Consider the following 26,158-nt stretch of genomic DNA (forward strand, 5'->3'; position numbering starts at 1 on the left):
TCTGTTATTGTGAAATGGGAACACTGGTTCAGCCACGAAGTAGCCACACAAGCTCACAGAACGGACGTCAAGTGCTGAAGCGTGTAGCACGTAAAAATTGTCTGTCCTTGGTTGCAACGCTCACTATCGAGTTCCAAACTACCCCTGGAAGCAACATCAGCACAATAACTGTTTGTTGGGAGCTTCATGAAATGGGTTTCCATGGCTGAGCAGCTGCACACAAGCCTAAGATCACCATGCTCAATGGCAAGCGTCGGCTGGAGGGGTGTAAAGCGCTCCGCCATTGGACTCTGGAGCAGTGGAAACGTCTTCTCTGGAGTGATGAATCACGATTTACCATCTGGCAGTCCGATGGACGAATCTGGTTTTGGCAGATGCCAGGAGAACAACACCTGCTTCAATGCATTGTGCCAACTGTAAAGTTTGGTGGAGGAGGAATAATGGTCTGGGGCTATTTTTCATAGTCCGGGCTAGGCCCCTTAGTTCCAGTGCAGGGAAATCTTAACGCAACATCATACAATGATATTCTAGACGATTCTGTGCTTCCACCTTTGTGGCAACAGTTTGGGGAAGGCCCTTTCCTGTTTCAGCATGACAATGCCCCTGTGCACAAAGCGAGGTCCATACAGAAATGGTTTGTCGAGATTGGTGTTGAAGAACTTGACTAGACTGCACAGAGCCTTGACCTCAACCCCATCGAACAGCTTTGGGATGAATTGTTATGCCGACTACAAGCCATGTCTAATCGCCCAACATCAGTGCCCGACCTCAGTAATGCTCTTGTGGCTGAATGGAAGCAAGTCCCCGCAGCAATGTTCCAACATCTAGTGGAAAGCCTTCCCAGAAGAGCAGAGGCTGTTATAGCAGCAAAGGGGGGACAAATGCCATATTAATTCCCATAATTTTGGAGATATTCGACGAGCAGGTGTACACATACTTTTGGTCATGTAGTGAACATACAGTAAGTGTACATAGAGGTGGCGTTGCATGCATCAAAGCGAAGGTTGCGTGCGACGTCATTGACTGTGTCATTGACTGACAGATTGCTATAACATATAATGTGGTTAGCTGATACTTAAAATACCTATCCAGGCATTGTAAGATCTTGCATTGGTCAGCAACGCCTGGGAAGAGGACGCGCCCAATAGCATTCATGCTTGCCAGATTCTACCGTTCACACGCACGGCGTGCGACATGAGAAAACGGTAGCGCAGTCCAGCGTGAACGTGCAGCTCAGAACATTGCCCCGATCACAGCCCAGTGACAGTCACTGAGGTGTACAGTGACTTCAGAATCACACCCCTTTTGTTGTGTTACAGCCTGAATTTCAAATGGATTACATTGAGATTTAGTGACACTGGCCTACACATAATACCCCATAATGTCAAAGTGGAATTATGTTTTTCAATTATTCTTTTTTTTTTTACAAATTAATAAAAAATTAAAAGCTGCAATGTCTCAGGGAGGTTTTCCAATGCCTCACAAAGAAGGGCACTGATTGGTAAATGTGTAAAAAAAAATACATTGAACATTATTTTGAGCAAATTATTCATTACACTATGGCTGGTGTATCAATACACCCAGTAAATACAAAGATACAAGGGTACTTGTACGGAAAAAAGAAATAAATAAATGTATGAAATGTATGCATTCACTACTGTAAGTTGCTCTGGATAAGAGCGTCTGCTAAATGACTAAAATGTAAAACATGTAAATGTACTTCCTAACTCAGTTGCCGGAGAGGGATTTCACCATGAGGCCAAAGGTGACTTTAAAACAGTTACACACTTTAATGGCTGTGATAGGAGAAAACTGAGGATGGATCAACAACATTGTAGTTACTCCGCATTACTAACTTAAATGACAGAGTGAAAAGAAAGAAGCCTGTACAGAATAAAAATATTCCAAAACATTCATCCTTTTGGCAATAAAGTAACAATTTTAAATAATGACAAATAAATTAACTTTATGTCATGAATAAAAAGCTTTATGTTTGGGGCAAATCCAACACACACATCACCGAATACCACTCTTCATATTTTCAAGCATGGTGGTGATTGCATCAGGTTATGGGTATGCTTGTCATTGGCAAGGACTAGGGATTGTTGGGGGATAAAAAGCAATGGAGTAACTAAGCACTAAGCACAGGCAAAGTAAGTCCTAGAGGAAAATCTGGTTCAGTCTGCTTTCCAACAGACACTGGAAGACAAATTCTCCTTTCAGCAAGACAATAACCTAAAACACAAGGCCAAATATACACTGAAGTTGCATACCAAGACGACATTGAATGTTCCTGTGTGGCCTAGTTACAGCTTTGACTTGGCTGTCTAGCAATGATCAACAACCAACTTCAGAGCTTGAAGAATTAAAAAAGAATAATGTGCAAATATTGTACAATCCAGACATGCAAAGCTCTTAAAGACTTACCCAGAAAGACTCACAGCTGTAATCGCTGCCAAAGGTGTGACTCAGGGGTGTGAATACTTATGTGAATGTGATATTTCTGTATGTCCTTATCAATACATTTGATCAAAATGACAAAAACATGTTTTCACTTTGTGTGTAGATGGGTGTGAGAGAAAAATCTATTTCATATATTTTCAATTTCGGCTGTAACACAACAAAATGTGGAACAAGTCAAGGGGTGGGGAGGATGGTTCATAATAATGGCTGGAACGGAGTCAATGGAATAGCATCAATTCCACTCCAGCCATTACCACGAGCCCGTCCTCCCAAATGAAGGTGCCACCAACCTCCTGTGCTGAACCCCAACAGTACGTTACAGACGTGTACGTGTGTATGGTATACCTGCCGTGTCCGATAGGCGGTGCTTTAGGGTTATTATGGTAATAGGAGCGGGGCTGGAGGGAGATGAGTAGTGACGTCAGCACCCAGGTCGCCAGTACAGTGAAACAAACATGGCGACAGAATGGAGCGGGCAGCAAGGCTACGTTCTGACTCTAATCGTTTTCCTTTGGAGTGCAGTGGGGGGACGCACCGAGACAGCCACTTCGAGTGTCAGCAGCAGCGGGAGCCAGGTGCTCGGTATGCGGCTGGAGAGGAGCGACAAACCGGCCTCGACCACTGACGATGGGGTCATCCAGGTAACGGAGGAGAGCACAGTGCAGCTCCGGTTCTACGGTGTGCAGCTCAACTCGGGCACCTGGGCTCAGATACGGTTCACAGAACGAGGGGATGGGAGCGAGGATGGGGGAAATAATAACCTCATTGACGACACACCTAACAGCACTTGTGTTGATTTCACAAAAGACTTCAGCATCGCAAACTACATGAACATCAGTAGCCGGGGGACCACGGGGGTACTCAGCATAAACATTAAGCCGCTTCGTAAGAGCGAGCCGCACAAGGAGTACGGGCTGTGCATCAGGAGTTTTGCTGATGGTAGGTGGGCTCTGCTCGGGGATAGCGACGGGAGACTGCGGGTGGTGGAGGGGGAGAAAACTCTCCTCCCCCTGTGGTTCCAGATCATCCTCATCTGCTGTCTGTTGGTGCTGTCTGGCATGTTCAGCGGGCTGAACCTGGGGCTCATGGCTCTGGACCCGATGGAGCTCCGTATAGTCCAGAGCTGTGGCTCAGAGAAGGAGAAGAAATACGCCAGCAAAATTGAGCCCATCCGCAGCAAGGGGAACTACCTTCTCTGTTCTCTGTTGCTTGGCAACGTCTTGGTCAATACCACACTCACCATCCTCCTGGACGACCTGATAGGCTCTGGGCTGGGCGCCGTGGTCGCCTCCACAGTGGGTATTGTGATTTTCGGTGAGATCGTCCCCCAGGCGCTGTGTTCTCGCCACGGGCTGGCGGTGGGCGCCAACACCATCCAGGTGACCAAGTTCTTCATGTTGCTCACCTTCCCCCTCTCCTTCCCCGTCAGCAAGCTCCTAGACGTGCTCCTCGGCCAGGAGATTGGCACTGTGTATAACCGCGAGAAGCTGGTGGAGATGCTCAGGGTGACGGAACCATACAACGACCTGGTCAAAGAGGAGCTCAACATGATCCAAGGAGCTCTGGAACTCCGGAATAAGACGGTGGAGAGCGTGATGACTCCTCTGGCCCACTGCTTCATGATCCAGAATGACGCGGTCCTCGACTTCAACACCATGTCAGAGATCATGGAGAGCGGCTACACGCGCATCCCCGTGTTCGACGACGAGCGCTCCAACATTGTGGACATCCTGTATGTGAAGGACCTGGCGTTCGTGGACCCTGACGACTGCACCACCCTGAAGACCATCACCAAGTTCTACAACCACCCGGTCCACTTTGTGTTCCACGACACACGGCTGGACTCCATGCTGGAGGAGTTCAAGAAAGGTGTGTATATCTGGAGGGACGGGGGAAGCATGTGTCATACATCACCATATTTACATAAATGGTTGATGTATGGAAAAGTATTTATAATGCATCCGTCACTCCCCATAATCAATACACACACACACACACACACACACACACACACACACACACACACACACACACACTGACATAGATGTGCCCCTGGCTGTATTGATGTGTGTATCGATGAGTGGAATATCTTAACCCAGTTGTCATGGCAGGGAACAAATGTGACACATCACAATCTAGGGGTCATCAACTCTGTCTCTGGATAGCTTCAGGGAATAGGCTTTTGTTCTAGACCTGCACTATTCACACCTGGTTGAATCAGCTGTGTTAGTGCTGGCCTGGAACTGAAGTCTGTACCTATAACTCTCCAGGAACTCTGCCATAATTAGTTCTGGGTCCATTCTGTTGTCATTTCAGTTCTGTTGTCATTTAGGATGGTAGAGCCACACGGGGAGAGCATTGGGCTAGGGCTGCTATCGTCACTCAGTCGTAGGGCTGCTATCGTCACTCAGTCGTAGGGCTGCTGTCGTCACTCAGTCGTAGGGCTGCTGTCGTCACTCAGTCGTAGGGCTGCTGTCGTCACTCAGTCGTAGGGCTGCTGTCGTCACTCAGTCGTAGGGCTGCTGTCGTCACTCAGTCTTAGGGCTATCCAGGGGCTAGGCTAGCTAGGCTGTTGTTGTAACGCATGTTATCAACATCAAGTCATTTGATGTTGCATGCTCATAACACAACCTAGGTGGCTAACTATATGCCTAGCCAGTTAGCTGACCCAAACTACAGTTTGTATCATCGTGTGTGTGAAGAATGACAATGTCACCAGCTGTCATAACTGTTTATATATATATATATATATATATATATATATATATATATATATATATAGCCTAGGCCTTATTGTGAAGAGGGTCCTAGTCAAGCATCACTGCAGTTGTTATCCAGCACCATCAGAACACACCATAGTGAGCAGAACTGACTAGATGACCTTCGATGGTCTCATTTCTGTGCTCAGAGCAGGGATGTAGCCTGGAATCCAAACTGTTATGTACTGCAAACGGTGCATATCAGTTTGAATTCCAGGCTAGGGATGGACAGCTCTGGTCCTGGAGGGCCACTGTGTCTGCTTGTTTACATCCTCAAAGTTTAATCAGAGGCTCGTTCAGACTTGGGATACCAGTTGGGAACAGCTGAACGGTCAGTCTGGAGCTGGGGTCTCAGCTGTAGAGCAAGCTGCTGCTGCCACAGTGCCTGTCCTGCAGACACACAGGATGTGCAGGCTTTTGTTCCATCCCTACATTACACACGAGTAAGGTTGGGGACAAGGTATGGGTGAGGGTTAAGGGTTAGTTGTTGAAGTAGCCTTGTATCTGTGGTTAGACAGCATGGTGACCTAGTGGAGGGATAGTGACAGGTCAGTGCTGATCTTCACACCACACAGACAGTCAGAGATCAAAGATGGACGACACTGACTGAGCCTAACAACCACGCATTCAGATCATCGCTGTGGCTAGAATTACCGTGTGACCTCACTCTTCTGACCCACTGGTGTCTCTCTACTCTTTTTTTATTGGCTGGATTGTGACAGCAGTGTGTGAGATGTCAGCCGTGTTATCAGTGGGAAGGTATACAGTACAGTATATGTGTGTTGGGTTTGGTTGACTCTGATGTTTGTGTGTGTGTTAGGTTGACTGACTCAGCCAATCAATTCCCACTGTGTGTTCGCTGTCCCTTTAAGTGCAGGCTGAAAATACAATAGGGTATATCACACTCAATATTATACATGTGACAGAGCTTGTAAAATACACAGAACAGTGTGTTCCCAACACCTGAGAGGATAAGAGCTGGGAGGAGGATAAGAGCTGGGAGGAGGATAAGAGCTGGGAGGAGGATAAGAGCGGGGAGGAGGATAAGAGCGGGGAGGAGGATAAGAGCTGGGAGGAGGATAAGAGCTGGGAGGAGGATAAGAGCTGGGAGGAGGATAAGAGCTGGGAGGAGGATAAGAGCTGGGAGGAGGATAAGAGCTGGGAGGAGGATAAGAGCGGGGAGGAGGATAAGAGCTAGGAGGAGGATAAGAGCGGGGAGGAGGATAAGAGCTGGGAGGAGGATAAGAGCGGGGAGGAGGATAAGAGCGGGGAGGAGGATAAGAGCTGGGAGGAGGATAAGAGCGGGGAGGAGGATAAGAGCGGGGAGGAGGATAAGAGCGGGGAGGAGGATAAGAGCGGGGAGGAGGATAAGAGCGGGGAGGAGGATAAGAGCTGGGAGGAGGATAAGAGCTGGGAGGAGGATAAGAGCGGGGAGGAGGATAAGAGCTGGGAGGAGGATAAGAGCGGGGAGGAGGATAAGAGCGGGGAGGAGGATAAGAGCGGGGAGGAGGATAAGAGCTGGGAGGAGGATAAGAGCTGGGAGGAGGATAAGAGCTGGGAGGAGGATAAGAGCTGGGAGGAGGATAAGAGCTGGGAGGAGGATAAGAGCTGGGAGGAGGATAAGAGCTGGGAGGAGGATAAGAGCGGGGAGGAGGATAAGAGCTGGGAGGAGGATAAGAGAGGAGGAATAGTAAACCAGGAGAGTGAGTGGATTACCCCTTTCTGTCTCTCTCTATCCCCATCCCCCTTTCTTGTATGGACTTCGAGCTTAATGAGAGGAGGACTGGGGGAAGAACCAGAGATCAGAACAGACTCGGGGGGGAGAGAGAGGGGGAGGAGTGATGTTATGTGACTTACTATATACAGTACACTTAAGTAGGTTACCCCCAGTACCCTAACAACCAGGAACCAGGAATAGTATCTCCTCTCAATCTTCAGATATTTCACAACACCATTGACTCCAGCTGATTGACTGACTGACTACAGAACTGACTGACTGACTACAGTACTGACTGACTGATTAACTGACCCCAGTACTGATTGACCCCAGTACTGACTGACTGATTGTCCACAGTACTGACTGACTGACTGACTGACCCCAGTACTGACTGACTGACCCCAGTCCTGACTGACTGACTGATTGACCCCAGTACTGACTGACTGACTGACTGATTGACCCCAGTACTGACTGATTGACTGACTGATTGACCCCAGTACTGACTGACCCTAGTACTGACTGACTGACGTACTGACTGACTGATTGTCCACAGTACTGACTGACTGATTGACCCCAGTACTGACTGACTGACTGACCCCAGTACTGACTGACTGATTGTCCACAGTACTGACTGACTGATTGACCCCTGCACTGACTGACTGACTGACTGACCCCAGTACTGACTGACTGACTGACTGACTGACTGACCCCAGTACTGACTGACTGACTGACTAACTGATTGACCCCAGTACCTACTGACTGACTGACCCCCAGTACTGACTGACTGATTGACCCCAGTACTGACTGACTGACTGACCCCAGTCCTGACTGACTGACTGATTGTCCACATTACTGACTGACTGATTGACCCCAGTACTGACTGACTGACTGATTGTCCACATTACTGACTGACTGACTGACTGACCCCAGTACTGACTGACTGACTGACTGACTGACCCCAGTCCTGACTGACTGACTGACCCCAGTCCTGACTGACTGATTGACCCCAGTCCTGACTGACTGACTGATTGACCCCAGGACTGACTGACTGATTGACCCCAGGACTGACTGACTGACTGATTGACCCCAGTCCTGACTGACTGATTGTCCACAGTACTGACTGACTGACCCCAGTACTGACTGACTGACTGACCCCAGTACTGACTGACTGATTGTCCAGAGTACTGACTGACTGACTCCAGTACTGACTGACTGACTGATTGACCCCAGTACTGACTGACTGACTGATTGACCCCACTACTGACTGATTGACCCCAGTCCTGACTGACTGATTGACCTCAGTCCTGACTGATTGACCCCAGTACTGACTGACTGACTGACCCCCAGTACTGACTGACTGACTGATTGACCCCAGTACTGACTGACTGACTGATTGACCCCAGTACTGACTGACTGACTGATTGACCCCAGTCCTGACTGACTGACTGATTGACCCCAGTCCTGACTGACTGATTGACCTCAGTCCTGACTGATTGACCCCAGTCCTGACTGACTGATTGACCTCAGTCCTGACTGATTGACCCCAGTACTGACTGACTGACTGATTGACCCCAGTACTGACTGACTGACTGACCCCAGTACTGACTGACTGACCCCAGTACTGATTGACTGACTGACTGATTGACCCCAGTACTGATTGACTGATTGACCCCAGTACTGACTGACTGACTGACCCCAGTACTGACTGACTGATTGACCCCAGTACTGACTGACTGATTGACCCCAGTTCTGACTGACTGATTGTCCACAGTACTGACTGACTGACTGATTGTCCACAGTACTGACTGACTGACTGTCCACAGTACTGACTGACTGACTGATTGACCCCAGTACTGATTGACTGACTGATTGACCCCAGTACTGATTGACTGACTGATTGACCCCAGTCCTGACTGACTGATTGACCCCAGTCCTGACTGATTGACCCCAGTACTGACTGACTGACTGACTGACCCCAGTACTGACTGATTGACCCCAGTCCTGACTGACTGACTGATTGACCTCAGTCCTGACTCATTGACCCCAGTCCTGACTGACTGATTGACCTCAGTCCTGACTGATTGACCCCAGTACTGACTGACTGACTGATTGACCCCAGTACTGACTGACTGACTGATTGACCCCAGTACTGACTGACTGACTGATTGACCCCAGTACTGACTGACTGACCCCAGTACTGACTGACTGACTGACTGATTGACCCCAGTACTGATTGACTGACTGACTGATTGACCCCAGTACTGACTGACTGATTGACCCCAGTACTGACTGACTGATTGATCCCAGTACTGACTGACTGACTGATTGACCCCAGTACTGATTGACTGACTGACCCCAGTACTGATTGACTGACTGACCCCAGGACTGACTGACTGACTGATTGTCCACAGTACTGACTGACTGATTGACCCCAGTACTGACTGACTGATTGACCCCAGTACTGACTGACCCCAGTACTGACTGACTGACTGCTTGACCCCAGTACTGACTGACTGACCCCAGTACTGACTGATCTTGGTCTTGTCACAGTCTCACTTGGAAACACTAGGTCTGGGTATTTTCTGCTTCTTGGTGTTGTGGGTTCTAGCCTTGACTCTGTCTCTGGTGTTCACCCTTCTAGGTAAATCTCACCTGGCCATCGTTCAGAAAGTCAACAGCGAGGGGGAGGGGGATCCCTTCTACGAGGTGCTGGGATTGGTCACCTTGGAGGATGTCATCGAGGAGATCATCAAATCAGAGATACTGGACGAGTCCGACCTTTATAGTGAGTCAACATCAACCAACCCTGATTTTAAACTACACATGGACAATGGAACAGTCCAGAGTCAATTTACTTATTCTGTAGTGAACTGGAGTGTAATGAGTTAAATTATGGATGGAAATTGGTTAACACTCCCGGAGAACAACCCTCCTGCAGGATTTGTTTCCAACCCTGTTCTAAGACATCTGATTCTACGAAGCAGCTTCTCCTCAGGACCTTGACTAACTGAATCGTGTGTTCAAGTGTAGGGCTGGAGCAAAAGCCTACCTATCAGCTCTTCAGGAGGAGTTGTGTTGTATTGAAACAGAGACAGCGTTGCAGTTTCCCAACACACATCGCCTTCCGAATGCCAACCCCTCCGCCAATTTCATACTCTCATCTCCCATCTATCACTGTGTCCCATTTCATTTCAGGATTGTCAACAGAAAAATACATAAAGAGAATGAAGCTCCCATACTCCTAAACATTTTTTTTTGTGGATAGTGAATTCACTCATGGTAAACATGGCTGTTGTCATTTTCCCTCTATCCTCTCTTCCTATTTTCCCTCTATCCTCTCTTCCTATTTTCTCTCTATCCTCTCTTCCTATTTTCTCGCTATCCTCGCTTTCTCTTTTCTCTCTATCCTCGCTTTCTCTCTCCTTCTCTACTTTCTCTCTCTCTCCTTTCTCTACTTTCTCTCTACTCTTTCTCTCTCTCGACTCTCTCTACTTTCTCTCTCTCTCCTTTCACTACTTTCTCTCTACTCTCTCCCTACTCTCTACTCTTTCTCTCTACTCTTTCTCTCTGTCTTCTCTTTCTCTCTCTCTACTCTTTCTCTCTCTCTCTCGACTCTACTTTCTCTCTCTCTACCTTCTCTCTCTCGACTCTCTACTTTCTCTCTCTCGACTCTCTCTCTTTCTCTCTCTACTTTCTTTCTCTCTCCTCTCTCCAGCTGACAATAGGAACAGAAAGAAGGTGGACCCTGACAAGAGAATGCGTGACTTCTCTGCTTTTAAGCACACAGAGAACGAGTGCAGGGTGAAGATCTCTCCTCAACTGATGCTGGCTGCTCATCGCTTCCTGGCTACAGGTGAGTTGACTATCACCTGACAGGAAGTACCATACCATGGTATTATAGTTAAGAACTTAACACAGGTCAACCAGATGGCATTCCAGTGGAGATTTGTCGGTTACACTTGACTTAAAGCCTGAAGGTATAACGCTTTAACTTGTTATAAGCATTTATGAGACTTTATAATGTCATTAAAAAAAGGAATCTCTATATCAACAAAATTGTTGGTATTTAGTCGGGATGATGTTGAGATGATTAGACATCATAAATGGGTCATACATCCTCATAACAAGTCTTACAGTGTATAACTGCATCCTGTTCATGTGTTCTACAGCCTTTAGTGTGACTGATTTGTCTAAATTGATGGTAGAATCTGGAAGTGATTTCTGGGTGTGTGTCTCCGCCCAACAGAGGTGAGTCTGTTCAGTCCCAGTCAGGTCACTGAGAAGGTCTTACTGAGGATTCTGAGGCACCCTGACGTCATCCAGGAGATCAAGTTCAGCGACAGCGACAAGCGCTCTGCTCTGCACTACATCTACCAGAGAGGCAAACCTGTCGACTACTTCATACTCATTCTGCAGGTACACAGTACATGCACACGTGCAGTCACACACATAGTCCAACATGTAAAAACTTCAACACCAATGCAATATCTATCCTCATCTTCCAGATAGACGGCTCACTCACAGCTTTAAACACAGACTGGATTAAGGTGAACAGTGTGATTCCTGTGGTGTGACTAAGGCTACTGGCTTTAGCGCTTTAAGTGTACAGCACTTGAGCACAATGTATATATGGGTGGGTGTGTCAGATGTCTTCGTGTGAAGCTTGCTGGGGGGCAGACCTGCCCTTCACTAATTGATCCCTCTTATGTAAGGAGAGACAGGGGGGAAGGGGAGAGAAAGGGAGAAGAGAGGAGCAAGGAAGGGTGGAGATGGAGAGTAGAGAAGACATGACTAGAGTCAGGTGGAAAGGTGAAGGAAGGAGAGGAGACAATGGGTCGAAGAGAGCGAGGATTGGAAAGGGGAGAAAAATGGAATGATAATTGAAGAGGGGAGAGGAGAGGCCAAGTGTTTCTGCTCCCACTGCCAGTGAATTAGCATCAACTAATCCCTCCCCTGTTCTCCTCTCCTCCCCTGTTATCCTCTCCTCCCCTGTTATCCACTCCTCCCCTGTTCTCCTCTCCTCCCCTGTTCTCCTCTCCTCCCCTGTTCTCCTCTCCTCCCCTGCTCTCCTCTCCTCCCCTGTTCTCCTACCCTGCACCAAGATATGAGAGAGGGGGGGGGCTCACACACAAATAACCCAACCACTCCAGTGTCCCTGCACATTGTAAATATGGTATTGGCACTGACCCTGGATCTGACCCAGTATGTAGCTATTGACCCTGGATCTGACTCTGTATGTAGCTACTGACCCTGGATCTGACTCAGTATGTAGCTACTGACCCTGGATCTGACTCTGTATGTAGCTACTGACCCTGGATCTGACCCAGTATGTAGCTACTGACCCTGGATCTGACTCTGTATGTAGCTACTGACCCTGGATCTGACCCAGTATGTAGCTACTGACCCTGGATCTGAGTCTGTATGTAGCTACTGACCCGGGATCTGACCCTGTATGTAGCTACTGACCCTGTATGTAGCTACTAACCCTGGATCTGACTCTGTATGTAGCTACTTACCCTGGATCTGACTCTGTATGTAGCTACTGACCCTGTATGTAGCTACTGACCCTGAATCTGACCCTGTATGTAGCTACTGACCCTGTATGTAGCTACTGACCCTGTATGTAGCTACTGACCCTGGATCTGACTCTGTATGTAGCTACTTACCCTGGATCTGACTCTGTATGTAGCTACTGACCCTGTATGTAGCTACTGACCCTGGATCTGACCCTGTATGTAGCTACTGACCCTGAATCTGACTCTGTATGTAGCTACTGACCCTGTATGTAACTACTGACCCTGGATCTGACCCTGTATGTAGCTACTGACCCTGGATCTGACCCTGTATGTAGCTACTGACCCTGGATCTGACCCTGTATGTAACTACTGACCCTGGATCTGACCCAGTATGTAGCTACTGACCCTGGATCTGACCCTGTATGTAACTACTGACCCTGGATCTGACCCTGTATTATAGCTACTGACCCTGGATCTGACCCAGTATGTAGCTACTGACCCTGGATCTGACCCTGTATTATAGCTACTGACCCTGGATCTGACCCTGTATTATAGCTACTGACCCTGGAGACGCTTACACTGACACACACGCAGAGAGAGAGAGGGAGGGAGAGAGGGAGGGAGAGAGAGAGAGAAAGAAAGGAACACGCCGAGAAAGGAGGTAGAAGTGAAGCACACAGAGAGAGAGAGAGAGGAGTAGAAGTGAAGCACACAGAGAGAGAGGAGTAGAAGTGAAGCACACAGAGAGAGAGAGAGAGGAGTAGAAGTGAAGCACACAGAGAGAGAGGAGTAGAAGTGAAGCACACAGAGAGAGAGGAGTAGAAGTGAAGCACACAGAGAGAGAGAGAGAGAGAGGAGTAGAAGTGAAGCACACAGAGAGAGAGGAGTAGAAGTGAAGCACACGCAGAGAGAGAGAGAGGAGTAGAAGTGAAGCACACGCAGAGAGAGAGAGGAGTAGAAGTGAAGCACACGCAGAGAGAGAGAGAGGAGTAGAAGTGAAGCACACGCAGAGAGAGAGAGGAGTAGAAGTGAAGCACACGCAGAGAGAGAGAGAGGAGTAGAAGTGAAGCACGCAGAGAGAGAAAGGAGTAGAAGTGAAGCACACAGAGAGAGAGAGGAGTAGAAGTGAAGCACACGCTGAGAGAGAGAGAGAGAGGAGTAGAAGTGAAGCACACGCAGAGAGAGAGAGGAGTAGAAGTGAAGCACACGCAGAGAGAGAGAGGAGTAGAAGTGAAGCACACGCAGAGAGAGAGAGGAGTAGAAGTGAAGCACACGCAGAGAGAGAGAGGAGTAGAAGTGAAGCACACGCAGAGAGAGAGAGAGAGAGGAGTAGAAGTGAAGCACACGCAAAGAGAGAGAGGAGTAGAAGTGAAGCACACGCAGAGAGAGAGAGGAGTAGAAGTGAAGCACACGCAGAGAGAGAGAGAGAGAGAGAGGAGTAGAAGTGAAGCACACGCAAAGAGAGAGAGGAGTAGAAGTGAAGCACACGCTGAGAGAGAGGAGTAGAAGTGAAGCACACGCAGAGAGAGAGAGAGGAGTAGAAGTGAAGCACACGCAGAGAGAGAGAGGAGTAGAGGTGAAGCACGCAGAGAGAGAGAGGAGTAGAAGTGAAGCACGCAGAGAGAGAGAGGAGTAGAAGTGAAGCACGCAGAGAGAGAGAGGAGTAGAAGTGAAGCACGCAGAGAGAGAGAGGAGTAGAAGTGAAGCACACGCAGAGAGAGAGAGGAGTAGAAGTGAAGCACACGCTGAGAGAGAGAGAGGAGTAGAAGTGAAGCACACGCCGAGAGAGAGAGAGAGAGAGGAGTAGAAGTGAAGCACACGCAGAGAGAGAGAGGAGTAGAAGTGAAGCACACGCAGAGAGAGAGAGGAGTAGAAGTGAAGCACACGCAGAGAGAGAGAGGAGTAGAAGTGAAGCACACGCTGAGAGAGAGAGGAGTAGAAGTGAAGCACACGCTGAGAGAGAGAGGAGTAGAAGTGAAGCACACGCTGAGAGAGAGAGGAGTAGAAGTGAAGCACACGCAGAGAGAGAGAGGAGTAGAAGTGAAGCACGCAGAGAGAGAGAGGAGTAGAAGTGAAGCACACGCAGAGAGAGAGAGGAGTAGAAGTGAAGCACACGCAGAGAGAGAGAGGAGTAGAAGTGAAGCACGCAGAGAGAGAGAGGAGTAGAAGTGAAGCACACGCCGAGAGAGAGAGAGGAGTAGAAGTGAAGCACACGCAGAGAGAGAGAGGAGTAGAAGTGAAGCACACGCAGAGAGAGAAGAGAGGGAGAGGCTCACAGCTACACACAGTCACTTTAGTGTCATTCTCATTAACACAAGAATCACATCCCTGCTTAAGTTGGCACTGTGCTATATCAGACACACACACACATTAGTCCACCCTGACTGCAGACCGATAAAGCCTTCTGTGTATGCCAAGCCCACAGACACACACACACTGCCCCACAGAGCACATCACTAAATCACAGCCTGGATTACCTCTCTCTTAGTGGCAGTCAGGCCAAGGTTACCCATCCCCCTGCTGGGGGGATTACCCAGATCACCCTGGGGCAGAGATCAGGGCGATGACTCTTGGTTTTCCCATCAGTCACTTCATCACGCCTGTCAGTGTGGGAGGTTTGGATCTCTTTTCTGAGCAAGGTCAAAGCACTACAAGTGTACACACCATAGCCTACCACAATCCACTCAAAGACAATACATCAACACAGACTTTGCCCTCAGAACCCAATCCCCCTGTGTGTGTGTGATACTCTGTTGTTGACACAAGGTGACACTGCAGATACACTGACGGCAACATGAGCACAGCTGCTCTGGTACCATCATTCAGGAAGGTGTGTGTGGGGGGGTCATCTCCAGGAGGTCTTTGGGATCACTGTACAACCTGTTCTTCCTGACTAAAACTATGACAAAAACAAGATGAGATGCCCTTGGAAAAAACCATACCCATTACAAATTACTTTTCATTTTAGTCAATGAAAATGTGACGAGGCGACTATTCCACATGAGACTAATGGACAGTTCATTTGACACGAAGCTCCCTTTTCATTTCATGCAGAATATTTCATGCAATCCTCTCGTTGGCAGAATTGACTTGTTTCAGTTGCGCAGTCTGATTGAGCTGTTCCTGGCTCTCCTGCACAGTTCCCAGGAGGTCACTTCAGTCACTCGTCAATCTTTTGAACTGATGCGAAGCCGGGAGCCTTCACTTCTAACTAACCTCAGCTAGAAACAATGTTTACTCTCTCTCTTACTGTCATGGAGGATATTTTAGCTTTGATCACACCAGAAGCTCTATTTTGTCATGTGTTCTGTTATTCATTCATCTGTATTGCCATAGCTATACTAGTACAGTAATACTTCTGGGATTTTTGGAAACGCTTACCCCCCCCCCCCCCTTAACAGGTATGATGGGAAGAAAATCTGAATTGTAAATTGTTTAACCTGTAGCCAAGGCTTTATAGCCTATGTGGTTAATTGTGGCTGGTGTTGGTTACAATCTGCCACAATATCAATGTTTCCAGCTAATTTATACGAGGCCAAGTTGGACAAGACTATGTGAACGTGATGGAAGTTAGAGGTTGCCTAAATATTCATTATTTAATAGAAGAAGAAAAATGCGCTGACTATTATCTGACTAAAATGTCTGTGACTAAAACTAGACTAAAATTGTCCTGAGTTTTAATCGACTGATAATAACTAAAACTAATGAAGGATGAAATGACTGAAATGTGACTAAGACTAAAAGGTATTTAAAGACTAAAACTAACAGCTGCCAAAATGAACCCTGATTGGGGTGTGTTGATCCAGGGCGCGTTGACATGAAACCCTCAGGGTGGGGGTGTGACACAGCATGCACACCTGCACTTTGATATAATATTGATGAGATTGCCAGGGTTTTCTTTTACCCTGTTAGGAGAGCTCTCTCAAAGAAACGTAGCAGATAGATCAGACATCACTCTCGCAGTACAAATAGAATAATAACAATCCATAATTATCATGTTATAATAATCCCATAAATCCATAATCCTGGGCAGAAATCCTATCATCAGATGCTCAGCCTTAACTTGACCGTGTAAATCATGCATGGAATATCAATGGTTAGTGTTCTGGCCTTTATGGGTCGATCAGTGATCAAACAACACCAGTGAAACCGTAGACACTGCATGTCTCTGTGTGTGTGTGTTCATGTGTATGACATGAAGGTAGGTATCCGCACACTGATGAATGGACGTTTTACTGCACATACTCCAGGTGTACTCATCAGTGTATAGGTACCTGTCTTTATGTATTGGGTCACTGGGTGTGTGTTCGTCACTGTGTTCGTCACTGTGTTCGTCACTGTGTGCGTCACTGTGTGCGTCACTGTGTGCGTTACTGTGTGCGTTACTGTGTGTGTCACTGTGTGCGTCACTGTGTGTTCCTCAGGGCCGAGTGGAGGTGGAGGCTGGAAACGAGAACATGAAGTTTGAGACAGGACCCTTCTCCTACTATGGAGTCATGGCACTTAGCACAGCATCACTGGGTGAGCACACACACACGTAGTGTACTGTATACAGTATATGATCAGACAAAAGACAAGCAATGCACACATACAAACTGTCAAAGACAAACACAAAGCCTCTCTCTCTCTCTAACTTTCTCTAACTTTCTCTGTCATACACACTGGCAGGAACACAAACAATAACCTTGGTTCAGTCAGACAGTATTTCTATCCTGTTTTTCTAGTGTGCTTGTTTTATTTCTGAAACACCAGCTTCACTGACCAACATCCATAAATGTTAAACTCCAACACACACACACACACACCAGAGTAGATAGTGCTGCTACTAGCACTGTCCACAGCTCACAATGAGGCGTGTGTGTTGGAAAAACTCACAATGAGGTGTGTGTGTTGGAAAAACTCACAATGAGGTGTGTGTGTGTTGGAAAACCTCATAATGAGGTGTGTGTTGGAAAACCTCATAATGAGGTGTGTGTGTTGGAAAAACTCACAATGAGTCGTGTGTTGGAAAAACTCACAATGAGGCGTGTGTGTTGGAAATACTCACAATGAGGTGTGTGTGTTGGCAGGAGGGGAGGACGACTCATAATATTCAGAACTGTTCGAATGGAATTGTATCAAACACCTGGAAACCATGGAAACCATACCACTGATCCCGCTCTAGTCATTACCACCAGCCCATTCTGCCACCAGCCCCCAGTGGTGTGTGTGTGTGTGTGTGTGTGTGTGTGTGTGTGTGTGTGTGTGTGTGTGTGTGTGTGTGTGTGTGTGTGTGTGTGTGTGTGTGAGAGAGAGAGGGCTTAGTTGGCAGGAAGGTGATGATGCCACAGGGCTGGAACTGTGATACCAACTATGGGTAGTATTGGGACCTAACAGGTGACTCACACTCCCTGATACAGAGAGCGGTGTTTAGTCCCACGTGAGCTGGAGTTGTTGAAATAGGAGAGAAATGTGTCTCTGAAACCAGATCTCTTTAGAAACACTGCTGCCACCTAGTGGTCAGATACCAGTATGACCAGCAGCCTCCCTTAAAGATTTGACAATGTAATCAGTGTGCTGAGAGTCATAAAATGGAATTAAGTTAGGCTTTCTATGCTGTCAGTAGTGTAACTAGTCCTGTAGATGGCGCTACACATTCAGACGTAAGCAGAGTAGGTTCTGGTTGTCGAAAGCCTTTTAAAGTTAAACCCAAATATTACCGTTACAGGACAAACGGGTTCTCTTCTCTCTCTCCCCTGTCTTCCTTTCTCTTGCTCTCTCTCCATCTGTCTCTGTCTAATATCTCTCTGTAATGGTGTTGTCTGTGTATGATGTGTATGCATGTGCTATATGCTGTGTACTGTACTGCTGCCTACATGTCAAACTGTGTCCAACTCACATCTGTGTCTGATGTCACTCAGTTAAGCCCCTACCATTGGTCTGTCTGCCTCCAATCTGACAGCAGGCCTTCGTTGACCTTTGAAAATGACGAGTCACTCAGGACGAATCCTATATTGCACCCTAACCCCAATGTAGTGCACTAATTTAGGCCAAAGCCCTATGTGGCTAACCTTGGCCAAAAGTAGTGCACTATAATAGGGAATAGGGTGCTATTTTAGACACAGACTCAATGTATTGTTCACTAAATGTATATGATGTATAGAGGTGATCATGTCAAAGTGCTCTGTGAAGGAGAAAGGTTTGTGTGTCTTCAGGTCAGTCTGGGCGAGAGAGGCAGATTTAACTCCTACAGTGCTGTTACTGCCTACCGATGAGTAAACGAGAGCGTCTCTCTCTCTCCCCCTTCTGCCCACCCCTCTCTCAGCCGTCACTCCCCCTCTCTCCCCCTCAGTGGCGTCCCCCCCTCCACGACGCCTCTCCCTTAAGAGATTCTCTCTGTTCTCTCGCTTTCCAGGTAAAGAACCAACCACCCTAAGGGGCGGGGTAACATGGGGGAGGGGGGTGGGGTCACTTTATATGCCAAAATCACATTTGTTTCCCTCCCATCATCCTCTTCTTCAGAGCCCTGCTCCAGCAAGTACAACCTGATAGAAAAACAGCGTGGAGATCCACTAGAATATCCATACCTTACATACAGTGGAAGTTATACTAATTGTTTGTTTTACCTGTTGTTTTTTTGTTTTAAGTAGAGTAAACACTAAAACATTTTAACTCCCAAACGACTCTTAACTCCCAAGATCTATTCCTTCTCTGCTGGTCTTATTCCCTCTGGAAACCAGCAGTTACAAAGGTTTAGTAATCTAATCAGGCCCTCAAGCCTCTAATGCTTTTCTCCAGAGATGATAGCAGACTCACAGTAGCCTGGTCAAACCAGACTGAACGCCGGTCGAGATAACAGGCAGCGGCACTAATGCTAGTTAATAACGCTATTTTAGCATAACGCATATCTACGCTCCACATCACTCTCAGTGGAGTGGGATGGTATTGAATTATTCATGGTTTGGTGGACAAGCCGGTCCTCTGCAGTCATCTCTCACTAGGAGTGACTGAGTGATGTGGTGCAATTGTTACTCTGCCTGGTAATTGCTGATGCTGACAGCTGAGCCCTGTACAGTATGTGATGCTAACAGACCAAGTGCCACATCAGTGGGTTCGTCCCCAGTCAGCAGGACAGAGCAGAGGAGCCTGGGACAACATTACTCAGTTTAGTGCTGTTGACGGGTCCTATTCCAATGAGGTTAGGGTTTACAAGTTATATATTATGCATCTCACCTTTCTTCCTTGGTCTCTTCCTTGGAATAATAGCTTATCTACTTTCCTCAGTACTGGTTTCACCAACCTTATGTTAGATCAGTAACGTGGAAGGAAGTATTGAAGGTAGGACAGTAGGGAGGAAGTGTGGAAGGTAGGGCAGTAGGGAGGAAGTGTGGAAGGTAGGACAGTAGGGAGGAAGTGTGGAAGGTAGGACAGTAGGGAGGAAGTGTGGAAGGTAGGACAGTAGGGAGGAAGTATTGAAGGTAGGACAGTAGGGAGGAAGTGTGGAAGGTAGGACAGTAGGGAGGAAGTGTGGAAGGTAGGACAGTAGGGAGGAAGTATTGAAGGTAGGACAGTAGGGAGGAAGTATTGAAGGTAGGACAGTAGGGAGGAAGTGTGGAAGGTAACACAGTAGGGAGGAAGTGTGGAAGGTAGGACAGTAGGGAGGAAGTGTGGAAGGTAGGACAGTAGGGAGGAAGTATTGAAGGTAGGACAGTAGGGAGGAAGTATTGAAGGTAGGACAGTAGGGAGGAAGTATTGAAGGTAGGACAGTAGGGAGGAAGTATGGAAGGTAGGACAGTAGGGAGGAAGTGTGGAAGGTAGGACAGTAGGGAGGAAGTGTGGAAGGTAGGGCAGTAGGGTGGAAGTGTGGAAGGTAGGGCAGTAGGGAGGAGGTGTGGAAGGTAGGGCAGTAGGGAGGAAGTGTGGAAGATAGGTAAGTAGGGAGGAAGTGTGGAAGGTAGGGCAGTAGGGAGGAAGTGTGGAAGGTAGGGCAGTAGGGAGGAAGTGTGGAAGGTAGGGCAGTAGGGAAGAGTATGGAAGGTGGGACAGTAGGGAGGGAGGAAGTATGGAAGGTAGGTAAGTAGGGAGGAAGTGTGGAAGGTAGGTAAGTAGGGAGGACGTGTGGAAGGTAGGGCAGTAGGGAGGAAGTGTGGAAGGTAGGGCAGTAGGGAGGAAGTGTGGAAGGTAGGGCAGTAGGGAGGAAGTGTGGAAGGTAGGGCAGTAGGGGGGAAGTGTGGACGGTGGGACAGTAGGGAGGAAGTGTGGAAGGTAGGGCAGTAGGGAGGAAGTGTGGAAGGTAGGGCAGTAGGGGGGAAGTGTGGACGGTGGGACAGTAGGGAGGAAGTGTGGAAGGTAGGGCAGTAGGGAGGACGTGTGGAAGGTAGGGCAGTAGGGAGGACGTGTGGAAGGTAGGGCAGTAGGGAGGACATGTGGAAGGTAGGGCAGTAGGGAGGACATGTGGAAGGTAGGGCAGTAGGGAGGACATGTGGAAGGTAGGGCAGTAGGGAGGAAGTGTGGAAGAGAGGCAGTAGGGAGGAAGTATGGAAGGTAGGACAGTAGGGAGGAAGTATGGAAGGAAGTGAGGAAGTATGGAAGGTAGGACAGTAGGGAGGGAAAGTATTTTCATGATATTGGAGCAGGGTCAGGGACTTTGAGTGATACCAATTTCTTTGGACCTTTGGAACTGCTGGACTACACAGTACAGATTGAGGGAAAGGAAGGAGGATGGAAGGAACTTGCTGGATGGGGCTCTAGGTGGAGCCACTGCTCCACGGCACTACCTCTCATCTCTGACCTTTAACCCCTGACCCCTTCTACCTAGTTGCCTTAACCACTGGTCTAGGTTCAGATCTTTTCTCATCGCCCTACTGGTTCCATTTTGGGTAATCTGATCCTAGATCTGTGGTTAAAGGCCATGTTCTACCTTGCGCCACTACTACCTGATCCTGTCACTAGCATAGAATTAGAGTTCTATGATCACTGCTCTACTTCTGACCCTCCCTACTTCCTAGAACTAATACTTCCCTAGACCATTCCCCTAGGCACTTGTATAGATCTAAAAAGAGTAGATGGGTACAGGCAATATGAGGCCAGTTTGACCCAGCCTACCCAAATACAAGGTGGGCTCTACCTCATTACCTATCCAATGTTTTCAGAAGTGTGCCTAGAAGGAACGAGCTACACACTCCTTCTCCCCACTTCCCCTAACCAACACACACACACACTCATCATGTCCAGACCCCTTCCCCCTCCCGCCAAGCCAATCAGAGCCTCGTTTGCATGGCAGGCAGATCCCAGGGCCATGAAAACTCAACGAGATCAAACGCCACAGAATCCTGGTTGTTGATTGGTAGCCATAATGCCATCACCCTTGGTCCTGGCTGTTGATTGGTCCCCATCACTCCCGATCCGTGTATATATAACCACTTCCTCCTCTAATCACCAGTCAATCATACGCAACCTGTGTCTTTGTGTTTCCATATGTTTGTGTTGCATATATATATATATATATATATCTGTTGCTCTCTGCTGCTGCTGCTGCTGCTGTGTGTGTGTGTGTGTGTGTGTGTGTGTGTGTGTGTGTGTGTGTGTGTGTGTGTGTGTGTGTGTGTGTGTGTGTGTGTGTGTGTGTGTGTGTGTGTGTGTGAGTGAGACATGGCTGTAGTGGCTGCTGACGTTGGTGCGTATCATGTGAGTCTGCATGCCTGTGTGTGTTGTCCACTAACCTCCAGCATCCATCCAGTGATTTATACCACACTGTCTCACTAACTTCATCTGTGTCTGAATTACTGCTGTCAGAGCCATGACATTCTACTGTACAATCATGTTCTGCTCTGTTGTCCTCTCCCCTGTTGTCCTCTCCCCTGTTGTCCTCTCCCCTGTTGTCCTCTCCCTGTTGTCCTCTCCCCTGTTGTCCTCTCCCCTGTTGTCCTCTCCCCTGTTGTCCTCTCCCCTGTTGTCCTCTCCCCTGTTGTCCTCTCCCCTGTTGTCCTCTCCCCTGTTGTCCTCTCCCCTGTTCTCCTCTCCCCTGTTCTCCTCTCCCCTGTTGTCCTCTCCCCTGTTCTCCTTCTCCCCTGTTGTCCTCTCCCCTGTTGTCCTCTCCCCTGTTGTCCTCTCCCCTGTTGTCCTCTCCCCTGTTGTCCTCTCCCCTGTTGTCCTCTCCCCTGTTGTCCTCTCCCCTGTTGTCCTCTCCCCTGTTGTCCTCTCCCCTGTTGTCCTCTCCCCTGTTGTCCTCTCCCCTGTTGTCCTCTGTTCTGTTGTCCTCTGTTCTGTTGTCCTCTGTTCTGTTCTCCTCTGTTCTGTTCTCGTCTCCCCTGTTCTCCTCTGTTCTGTTCTCGTCTCCCCTGTTCTCCTCTCCCCTGTTCTCCTCTCCCCTGTTCTCCTCTCCCCTGTTCTCCTCTCCCCTGTTCTCCCCTCCCCTGTTCTCCTCTGCTCTGTTCTACTCTTCTGTTCTCCTGTGTTCTCCTCTGTCTGTGCACGTGCATGCATGTATGTGTTTACCTAATATATGTGTGTGTGCATGCATTCATGTGGGTGCGAGTGAATGTGTGTGTTCTTGTGTGAATGTGTGTAGGTGTATTATTCCAAGCTCACCCACTCTCTCCCTCTCCGTATCCCAGAGTTCCGTTCTCCTACTCACAGCAGTGGTCTGAACCGCTCGGCGTCGCTGAGCTGCACTGAGCGTGGCGCTCCCGGAGAATGCAGCTCGGTAACCGCTAGCAACACGCAGGTCACCACCTGCCAGTACACACCAGACTTCTACGTACGGGCTCTTACTGACCTGCAGTATGTCAAGGTAACTCTCTCAACTTTAACCCCTGACCTTGACTTTTAAGCTGCTTATAACTCTACGTATATCTTAGTCACCTTCATGCTGACAGCACTATTCTGTCTAGTAGTCGCACATACTTGGGTGAGGGTTTGTTTTTTTAACAGGGCCTTGGTCTCTCTGTACTCTCCTCCTCCTAACACTCTGTCGCTTTCTTCTCCTCTCCTCAGATCACTCGTTCCCAGTACCAGAACGGTCTGCTGGCGTCCAGGCTGGACAGCACCCCCCAGTCACCCGAGGGGAGCCACCCCCACCTGGACAGCACCTCCGCATCCCTGCCCCCCATCACCACCCCAGCCCTTCCCCGCATCCCTCTCCCCTTGGCCACCCCACCCTTCAAACGCCCCCTTGCCATCTCCCAGCCCACCCCTCCTCCCACCGACCGTACACCCTTACCCCAAACCACCACCCAAGTCAATCCCCACCCGGCCCTGCCCCAATCCACCCCTCCTCCCACAAAAGGCACACCTCTGCCCAAGACAACCCCTTCCCCCTTCTCGGGTGCACGCACCCCTCACCCACCTCCATCTTCCTCCTCATCCTCTCTCCCCCACCTGCCGCATCCCCTCACCTCTCTCCCCCCCAAATCCCCCCCTTCTGCGAGGCCAGGGGGGGAGAATGGGCCAGGTGAGATGACCTCTCTGCTCTCTGAGCAGCCACAGAACTGCCTGGGTGGCACACGCAGGCCCAGCTACCCACAAACACACACACAACACACACACCAACACCCGCACACACACATGCACACCATCAGTCACGCACACACCGAGAGCACCATCTGACAACTACCCATGAGGGGGGTTTGTTAAGATGTGTTAAAATAAATACACACACACATTCCCTTCTCAAGTTCTGTTGGCCCTGACTGACACTATCCCTGGAGCGCTGGAGGATTCTAAGGAGCAAGGTGCATTATGGGAATCCTCCTGTCCCCTATCCTCCCACTCTCCTCTGTCCCCTATCCTCTCTCCCCTGTCCCCTATCCTCCCTCCCCTGCCCCCTATCCTCCCTCCCTCCCCCTATCCTCCCACCCTCCCCTGCCCCCTATCCTCCCTCCCTCCCCCTATAATCCCTCCCTCCCCCTATCCTCCCTCCCTCCCCCTATCCTCCCTCCCTCCCCCTATCCTCCCTCCCTCCCCTGCCCCCTATCCTCCCACCCTCCCCTGCCCCCTATCCTCCCACTCTCCCCTGCCCCCTATCCTCCCACCCTCCCCTGCCCCCTATCCTCCCACCCTCCCCTGCCCCCTATCCTCCCACTCTCCCCTGCCCCCTATTCTCCCACCCTCCCTTGCTCCCTATCCTCCCACTCTCCCCTGTCCCCTATAATTCCCCCTATCCTCCCACCCTCCCTTGTCCCCTATCCTCCCACTCTCCCCTGTCCCCTATAATGCCCCCTATCCTCCCACCCTCCTCTGTCCCCTATCCTCCCACCCTCCTCTCAAGATGGGAGAAGGAGACCAGGAGCACTGGTGCGTTACGCACTAGTGCGGAGACCATGTGTGATGTCTCTGTCATACGGTTCTGTGTGTGTGTGTGTGTGTGTGTGTGTGTGTGTGTGTGTGTGTGTGTGTCAGTGTTACAGATGCTGCAGACAGCCTGGGATCAGCTATGTGGGTGAGGAGGATAGAGGAGGGGGTGATATACACCCCAGCCTATAGCATGTTTATTGTATGTGTTAATTCTTTGCCCTCAGGTTTTGGGTAAAATATATAATATGACCTGAAAAATATGTTTTTAAAGAGAAATGTAGCAATATTGAGAGAGTCATTCATTTTTAGCTTAGTGTTCACTGTGAACCCTCACCCACACATCTCTACCTGTGTTCTCTCTAAAAACCTTCTGTCCCACTCCCCTCCCACATGCCCAGTTTCCATGGCAATGACTTTCGAACCCCCCCCTCAATGGAACATTCTCATGAGGGAGTCCTAGAATCTTGGTTCGTTTTTATTTTATTTTTGTTTGTCTGTTCTTTCTTTTTTCCAAAGATGGCGATTTCCCCAAAAAGTGAACTAGAAGGTTGTGAGTAGATGATTGTTAAAGATGGCGATTGTTGCGTTTGGGGTCTGTTTACACAAGGGCTATACAGGAGAGTAAGGATTTGTGTGTGTACCTCCTGGGCTGCATCTCATTTTGGGATTTTTGTTGAATGAAACACACTAGAAGTGATTGATTAGCTGACCCTGTCAGGCCTATCAGGCTGGGGTGGGGGTGGGATTACTGAAAGAGAGGAGTTGGCTGACTGATTGACTAACAGGTGGGTTTGTTTAACACAGACCCACCTCCTGACCAGAGATGTGAAGTGTATTATATTATGAATTATTTAAATATAAATAGTAATATTTATTTATTACTTTGTGTGTGTGTGTGTGTGTGTATATATATATATATGAGAGAGATTTATTTGATGTCAAATGTTTTATATTCTATAGATTTTATTTTGTTGAAAACTTTCAAAACTCCATGTACTGTGACTGATGACACTGACACTCCAGAACAGACTTTACTACTGTATTGCAACCAACTCCTCCTAGCACCTACACACTCACACACCTAACTGTGAACAGAGCTCAATTCGACTATGATACTAGCTTCTTTTCCTGTTTATATCATTTCACATAAGCAGTGGAATAGCACTTGGGTGTCTGAGACACTGTGGTTTAACATTATTGGCTGCTTTGGAGTGATGTCACAATGGAGTTTAGAGTTCCGAGTGTTACTGTGTGATGTCACAATGGAGTATAGAATTCACTGTTTTCAGGGGTGATGTCACAATGGAGTTCAAAGTTCCCATTTGTGATGTCACAATGAACTTTAGAATTGAGAATTTTGTTATGTGATGTTACAGTCAGTGAGTGGTGGTTGGCACTGCTAATGACCTGAAAACAGGCATGTCAGCTCT

The 26,158-nt window shown here is 48.5% G+C and overlaps 1 protein-coding gene across 1 annotated transcript; it reads left to right on the forward strand.

The window, feature by feature from the left end:
- Positions 1–2,751: 2,751 nt before the first annotated feature.
- Positions 2,752–24,248, forward strand: LOC115159883 (metal transporter CNNM4). The gene is made up of 8 exons (XM_029709976.1): positions 2,752–4,332; positions 9,581–9,724; positions 10,655–10,792; positions 11,186–11,355; positions 16,880–16,976; positions 18,760–18,849; positions 23,051–23,226; positions 23,430–24,248. Exons 1-8 carry the CDS (start codon positions 2,919–2,921, stop codon positions 24,039–24,041), a joined length of 2,841 nt encoding a protein of 946 aa, XP_029565836.1. The 5' UTR covers positions 2,752–2,918; the 3' UTR covers positions 24,042–24,248.
- The last annotated feature ends 1,910 nt before the right edge of the window (positions 24,249–26,158 follow it).

Source organism: Salmo trutta, chromosome 23, assembly GCF_901001165.1.
Source record: "Salmo trutta chromosome 23, fSalTru1.1, whole genome shotgun sequence".
Classification (NCBI taxonomy): Eukaryota; Metazoa; Chordata; class Actinopteri; order Salmoniformes; family Salmonidae; genus Salmo; species Salmo trutta.

Coding starts and splice junctions, on each gene's coding strand:
- LOC115159883 (XM_029709976.1), top strand. CDS start 2,919: ATGGCGACAGAATGGAGCGGGCAGCAAGGCTACGTTCTGACTCTAATC. Junction 4,333..9,580: donor GCTGGAGGAGTTCAAGAAAG/GTGTGTATATCT, acceptor TCACCCTTCTAG/GTAAATCTCACCTGGCCATC. Junction 9,725..10,654: donor GGACGAGTCCGACCTTTATA/GTGAGTCAACAT, acceptor TCCTCTCTCCAG/CTGACAATAGGAACAGAAAG.